Source organism: Varroa destructor, unplaced genomic scaffold (genome assembly GCF_002443255.2).
Source record: "Varroa destructor unplaced genomic scaffold, Vdes_3.0 BEIS01000003.1, whole genome shotgun sequence".
Lineage (NCBI taxonomy): Eukaryota > Metazoa > Arthropoda > Arachnida > Mesostigmata > Varroidae > Varroa > Varroa destructor.
This window is the reverse complement of record NW_019211456.1, coordinates 4,833,175-4,840,631: the sequence shown is the minus strand read 5'-3', so window position 1 is coordinate 4,840,631 and position 7,457 is coordinate 4,833,175. Positions and strand designations below refer to the sequence as shown.

General features: G+C 36.8%; 1 protein-coding gene and 1 long non-coding RNA gene across 12 annotated transcripts in view; one reads left to right on the top strand and one right to left on the bottom strand.

Moving 5' to 3' along the window:
- Positions 1-185: 185 nt before the first annotated feature.
- Positions 186-7,457, bottom strand: part of LOC111247852 (ileal sodium/bile acid cotransporter-like) — an 11,365-nt gene continuing 4,093 nt past the window's right edge. For 4 of the 11 annotated variants that reach the window (XM_022799314.2, XM_022799316.2, XM_086983076.1 and 1 more), the window contains 10 exons: positions 6,110-6,287; positions 5,786-5,940; positions 5,334-5,445; positions 4,727-4,915; positions 4,399-4,480; positions 4,012-4,147; positions 3,288-3,377; positions 2,869-2,995; positions 2,488-2,673; positions 186-2,270 (listed from right to left, as the gene is read on the bottom strand). In XM_022799314.2, the coding sequence (XP_022655049.1) occupies positions 2,097-2,270; positions 2,488-2,673; positions 2,869-2,995; positions 3,288-3,377; positions 4,012-4,147; positions 4,399-4,480; positions 4,727-4,915; positions 5,334-5,445; positions 5,786-5,940; positions 6,110-6,287 (1,429 nt within the window). In that variant the 3' untranslated portion in view covers positions 186-2,096. Of the gene's footprint in view, positions 2,271-2,487; positions 2,674-2,868; positions 2,996-3,287; positions 3,378-4,011; positions 4,148-4,398; positions 4,481-4,726; positions 4,916-5,333; positions 5,446-5,785; positions 5,941-6,109; positions 6,288-6,838; positions 7,025-7,457 lie in introns of those variants that run through there. The other 7 variants (XM_086983081.1, XM_086983078.1, XM_086983080.1 and 4 more) reach the window with 5 other exon arrangements.
- The window catches only part of LOC111247853 (uncharacterized), a 15,222-nt gene continuing 12,534 nt past the window's right edge, over positions 4,770-7,457 (top strand). Inside the window, exon 1 of the long non-coding RNA XR_002672294.2 lies at positions 4,770-4,907. This is a non-coding gene — a long non-coding RNA (uncharacterized LOC111247853). The remainder of the gene's footprint in view (positions 4,908-7,457) is intronic.

Here is a 7,457-nt window from a genome sequence, read left to right as displayed (position 1 = left end):
CTTAGCAATATCAATGTACGTAGTCACTTTTGAGCTTTTTTTGTATGCTAAAAGACCTGTACACGTAGTTGTTCATTAGAGGTAATTTTCTTTAAAGGTTGATGCCTAACTGTGAGTCTAACGGCAGGTATAGAGTGTCCCAGGACGAAATTTCCTTAATGTGCTAAATAAAGAAAAAAACAACGTTTTGTAATGAATAGTATGAACATTGACGTATATATTTCCCCCACGTACTTTTATTTGTGAAAGTAGCAGAACTCTTTGACTCTCCATGTACCTTAGTCTATCAAAATTCAAAGTAAAACGTAAATCAATATGATTCGTCTACGCAGGTGTACGTTCTTTTTGCCTTTAACATAACATGATAAACCAGATCGGAGTTTTAAATAGATATTATATAATAACTAATCCTACTTATTCCACGCAGGTACAAACATCATGATAAGTTATACACGATATGCATACACATAGCCTTCAATATATCAGAATGTGTGTTCTTTTGAGGTGACATATGAAAGAAAGGTCTATTTTGCGTACCTCTGAATTGCATTCATGTCGCAACACATTTTAATGATTATTACACTTTATCTAGAAACGTTTGAAAAGCACGAATACATTGTTGGAAATACATTCGGATTCATGCAGTTCATCGTTTATCGCTGCAATCTCTTTTTCTGCTCTTTTGTTCCATTTTTTCTTCGATTTGTTGCGTTCGGTTTTTACATGGCTTTTTGTTTCTTTATTGTATCTATAGAAGAAGGAAATAATCGTCATCCATACCAGTATGGATATCTTCGTGCATACACATACTTCTTCCTAATACGAATGAGCTTCAATTGCACTCACTCGTATTTGATACGCACTCAGTAAAACCCATCGAACCCTCCTACATGCAAAGAATAGATCGCTGTCCCGTTTATCCGGCGTAGATAGGTATAATTGCGCGCACATGTTATCATTAGAGGAAATATAATTTTTTAGATAGTAAAGTATAAGAGTTTCAGTGTTATAAATTAGTATTATAAAAAAAAATAGTTGTTGTGTGAATAATAGGTGTTTCTTTTCTAAATCCTGTTAATTTCGTTAGCGCCTTATTTTTCACTTGAGAGCTGGGTCCGATATACATGGAACAGACACTTTCTCGAACGGCTGTGCAGATCACTCGTAACCTTTTAAACGATAACATGGTGCATCGACCGGCTATATTTTGAAGTGTAAAACGGAATTGAGGGCATCAAAAAGGTTGTTGTTAAGGATTAAAATAACAAATGATCTGATATGCTGATGATTGCAGTGCGCGAGACGCTGGCGCTCCTCGACCTCATTGTCTGACATAGAAGGATCATTCATTGGCATATATTTTCATTATTTCATCTTTTTTTAGGCGTACATAATTACCCACTTACCTATTATTAAAAATAATATACTTTGTATTTGAGATATTACTGTCAATTACGAACCCAGTACATGGCATTAATACTATTAACCGTCTGCTTGTACTAAAATTGTGTTGGGTTATGCGCGACCCATTATTAGCAACTCTAAAAGATTACAATTGCTATATGGATCCTGAGTCCGACACAATTTGATCTTCCCAAACGACAAGTGAAGAGTTTACCTTTACAAACCTTTTGTATTATTTGCAAGTTTGTTTAAAAGCAGAATATTAATATTTCACTGCCCTCTGCCCGTATGAATCATATAAATTTCAACACAAAAATGACAGGTCTAATCCGCGCGATACTGTGATATTTTTGATATGAAATTTTGTGGATCATCCTTTCTCTCCGATTATTTTTGGGTGGATTGGAAATTTATAGTGTCCAGGTACTGCTTCAATTTACATTTATATCTGATGGTCGAGGATGATGGCGCATATATCTCTTCTCTAAATATCTCGAGATATCAACGTACTCGTTGTCTGATTTGCTAAAAAATATCACAGATGTAGGTCTAGATTGTGAAATTCTAATACCCGCTTAGCTTGTTGCTGCCGCTGTTATGTAGAGCAGACCTCTCTTATATAATCATGGTTATGGTATCCGTTCTCATTAATTGCTAATGAACAACAACTGTGAATATGCATCTTTTCAAAATTATCCTGAATAGGACGATTTTTCGTTGTTGTGTGCAGATAGGAATCTCACGTCCTCCTTATCATGTGCTGCTTCTTTATGAGCTGGACCTTTTAGACAACGTAAGATCTTCAATACAATCCATAAAACGGTTAGTGGAATAGGCGTAACCACTGACGCAGTCACTGGAATTATCTGTAACAAAGTGAATAACCCGGCTCAATGAGCATGACCTTGTTGTTAGTGCTCGACTAGGATTATTTTCAAACACGATGTTTTCTACAATAAGCAGCTGCTATACGTTTATTGAGATATTCAAATCAATAGAAGTAATAAATTTTAATTACAAATGTTCGGTTACAGAGGTGTGTTTCTTCCTTTCAATGTATCTAACAGGTAAATAAATACTAACCGCTGACATATCACCGTCAGGTTTGGGTAGTGACACTCCCAAAAGGACGATAGATACACCTGTATTTTGAATACCTGTTTCAACCATCACCGTGACAGCGTCCGGCCACGACAAGCCACTAACTCGGGCCGCGATTAAACCAATGAGAAATCCTGTCCATACATTTACCATTGCAGCCAATGTAATCTGTACAGAGAATCCAAACAGAGAAACGCAAGTTGCATGAATTGTATTGAAATAAAATTTTAACATACCACGGATCATATGGAATAATCCGAAATATTTTTCTTAATAAAACTATCATGTATGCTTTCCAGAACCTAATGCAAGTAGTTGAGCCTTTATTAGTAGTATAATGGGTAACGTGCAGTTATTACTTACTTCCCAAGTAAGCAGTCGAAACATATAGAGGTTAACCCATGTACCAAAGATAACAATAAAGACAATCATCGTTATTGAGAATGGCGTAAGAATTTTCTTACAGAATACTGTGCCTTTCGGGCAAACCCTGCAATAAAGAAAGTGAACACAATGATTATGTACTTATTTCTTTTACATAACGTTTTTGGTCCTACTGTGCGCTCTTAACTCGTGTGTAAATTTTTATTCAATTGTTTATTGAATTTTATTTAATTTAATTAGCCGCTTCAAGTTCATCTTTGTCGCATCTCGCTGGAACCCAAAAGCGGAGACGTTTGACTTAAATTTAATTTTTTATTAATCTTAGTCTTGAGATGTACGTATGAAATGTCCTATTGTTAAACGCTTATGGCGGCTACTTATTACATGTCGAAAATTACCTTTGCATTATTAGTCCGACACCAACCGGAATGACTATTCCCACCAAACCAGTGAGAATATTTCGAAACGGAATTCTCGGCGCCGTTTCACTGAAATAACAAAGCAATACAATTATTATACATGGTGACATACTTTGATACAAAAATTCTACCACGGATATTCTGTTCAATGGCTTGTTTTTTAAGAGCTAAACCAGTCCGCCGTACCGTAGAAACCGATTCTGACAATACAGTAATATAATATTACGGAAAAATAGAATAATGGTGCTTACGCTGCACGAGGTGCTTGATTGAATGATTTTTTGAAGAAGTCTTATCTGGGGATCAAACTCCGAGCCTTGTGCTTATAAGTCATATGCTCTACTCGTCCTCTCATATAGACCCTCGGATCAGCCGTATTGTGTTTCCATAGAGAAAAAATTGTACACCGCTCTATCGCTAAAAACCGCTGCCTGAAGTGCCTATAGCGAATAGCCGTAGTAAATCAATTATCAAGCGGACACAGCCGTTGAATGTTTAAATTGACCAATGAGAGTGTTGCTAATCACAACTGTGTAAAGAAATCAGTTTGACAACAGCGCAGATTTCCTCTCACAACAACAAGTTAAAATAGATCCTATGACGGTAATATGTTTCACATTTCGAAATTGTAAGTCCCTACAGATACATACCATCGTAAACATTAATACTGCAATTATGCAAGCCATTGTCTAGGGTTACTTACTTGAAGAACATTTTTCCCACTGTAAATAGCCAAAGAGGCATAAATCCCAGAGAAGCAACGGTTGATAGGAAGGTCATGGTAATCGAGAGGTTGAGATTGCCTCCTAACAGTACTGTCCACATGTTGGATGCCCCTCCTAAAACGAAGTGATACCCATCGTGTAAACAAACACTTTTTGGAATGCTCTATTCTTATTAGGTTGTCATATGTGAGCTGCATCAAGAGACTCATTCAAAAGACGAAATTTAGTTGATAAGAACAAAACGTATCAATGATTTGACAGAATATCTCTGTAATACATAGGATTTATAGCGTGTATTTTAAACCAAAAACCTGCGCCGACTCCTGTAAAACAATGAGGATGGTAAATTCAAAATGGGTACTTACCTCCTGGAGAGCATCCAAAAGTAAAGAGACCTAATTGCAGGTACGGCTGACTCAATAGATATACAGCTGTTAGATATGATAACTGAAAAACGAGAAATACGGCCGCCAAGAATGCATTTAAACTCACATAGAATTCGTAACAACTGAATGGCGCTAGTTGCTAGTGTACTACTATGTTGTAAAACTACAGTTCTAGACACTACGAGAGAAAATATTTTACGACGAGATACTTGGAAATCTCTCCCATCAGCTATATTCGTACGAGCGTTGAATATCGATTAGATCTACCATTGGAAATACAACCACAACAAAAACTAGCAAGACTTACAGAAGGCATAACTCCGTATTGGGTTGTCAGGCCGACAACAGGACCAATCGGTTTTCTTAACGTCTCCTTGATGACGTTCATGTCAAGTGCACAACCCATATTGATGTAGTTTAAACTCACTAGGAGGATGATGCTGCCCAGGAAAATGTGTTGGGCTACAGACTGTTTCTGGACCACAATCGTATGTATCTGTTAAATTGAAAACAATTTTTAAATAAGCACAGAAACAATAAAACCGATAACGTCGCGTACGATTTGAAATTTCCACTTCAAAAACGTAGATAAACCACGAACGAGGGGGAAATAATGAAAAGTCCATTTGTTTTTTCTGCTTTTGCGGATCGCAATCAGCCCGCATAGAAAAATGCACAGACCTTTGATTGCAATTACTAGTTCTCAAATTTGAGGCTTGTAGAGTAAAAATTGCCTTTCAGTGTTTACTGCATTGCTTACGGTTAGTTAGCTATGAATTAACTAAACCATACTATCTCAATCTAGAGAAGAAAACCAAAACTACGGAAATCACATTCTAGTTGTCCAAAATGGAACTTATTTTTAAAATAAGATGATCATCGTATTTTAGTTGCATATAAATCATATTACATACCTTATCATTAATATAGGTTTGATTGGGAGATGCAAATATAATGACCTTGATATCCGTATGCCCCAAAAGGTCTGCGCTGGCTCGAAAAGACCCGTTCAGCCTTTGGTTACCGCTGAGACCATAAAAAGGGAATGCATAAAATATTCGACTGTTTGATTTGTCAAATACTGACACTATATGATTTGAACATTAATGTAGGAAGTCGGTGTACACCCGCATCATCTTCTACCATTTATACATTTATTTATACATATAAATCGCTGTTTAACACTTTGAAGGAACCAGCACTCTTAGGTTTTGTGTATGATTGAAAAGGTGTATTTTTCTTACACAGTTTGTGTTGGCTTTGCACGATATGCGGATGTATTTTCTGGAATATGCATTAGAATATAGAGCTTTCGGTTTTTTTTATTAGTTATGTTTTTATGCAAGACTGCCTAGGAGTTGGTTACCTGTCGTATTCGACATGGCAGTCATCGACATTCGCAGTAGAGGGCGAAAACGAGGTTACTTTACAGTCATAGCTTGTACTCGAAGCACTCGGCCTTATAGTTTCATTGGTCCAGAAACTCACGTGCAGGATTTGGCCGTTGTATAGTTGAATACGCTGGAAATCAGCGTATATATATACATATATATATATATATATATTTATATGTAAAAATAATGATATTAACGCTTGTAGTTCTGCATTTTTTTCAATGCTGTGTATTTCACACAAATCGATAAAAACAAAGAAACATTTTATACAATCGGTTTGGCCTGTGTTAACTCACTTCTTCATTCGAACCCTTCGTACGCACTGTCGGGTAGAAGAAAAGTTTTGGAGAACCTTCGCCTGAAGCATACTCTATAAGCGCGAAGAGAATCGCTGCCAAAAGGGAAATGGGAACCATTGGACACATCTTAAATACTGATTTGATGTACAGTACAGCCACACACTGAGTTACACACCTGGAACGAAGTACGATACAATTGATGAATTCATTAGTTCGGGTCGCGTGTGAGATTCTATGATTACAAATACTCTCTTTGCTTGGTACGCCAGGTCTCCGAAGATACGAAACATAAAAACTTAATTTCTGCGAATATACGTTCCCCAAACACATAATAAGATCATCTGTATTTAACAATTTATACGATACACGCTCTGAACTAATTAATTTAATGATGAAGCTAATGAATTTTCACGCAATGCTATTCGTTACACGTAATATATATTACGCGCTTCCGCAACAGTTGTGATGACATGTTTCAGTACGTTATTCCCTCGAATAAGGCAAATAGAATTCTACTGGCGTAAGAGCAACCCCTGTTTGTTGATTACTTTACTTTCTTGGAACTAAATTTCAATGACACTATATTATTTTACATAAATGTGTAACACGTTATCCTTAATAACTCTATGCTAACCAAATTGATAGGACTGCAGCTAATAGGAGGTGGCACGGAAAAATAGTCAAGTCTCATGTACGCCCAAGTAATTTAGTGAATAACGCTTATACCCGGCTAATATCCTGCGGAAGCGAGCTTGCATAACATAATCCGCTGGCGTTAACTTCTGACAGCCTCATTCAAGTCGTGTGAGTGAGAGCATCTGTTTTAGAAAAACGTCAGGTGACTGAGATGAAACCAGGTTCGACTGAACGAACTTCTTTGTGAACCCTCAATATCTTCTTTGTGTTTATGTCCTGTCGTAGAAACCTTTGTCAGCAAACTTGGAGCAAATGTACCTGACCTAGTTATGTTTTCTTCTATGTTATAAACTGATAACACCTGACCAATGTTTTTTGGCTTCTTTGGAGAAATATTGGATCGAGATGTTTAAGAAGTTGTCACTGGTTATTTATGAGATCAAAAAGACACGACACTCGCTTTTAAACGTTTTGCTTTCTGATCATGTTCACCTTTGTGTTCTACGTCTCGCGATTTGGCATTTATCAAAAACAGCTTTTTACAAACATCGCATACCCACCTGCGTTTTGATAGACACGCAGTTTATCTACGTATACGCAGTACATCCGAAATTTTTTGGGCAGTAATTGGCCAGTATACGATGACTGAAAGGCTAACGAATAAACTATCACAATCCTATTGAAAACCACCGCTAGCGGATACATCCAA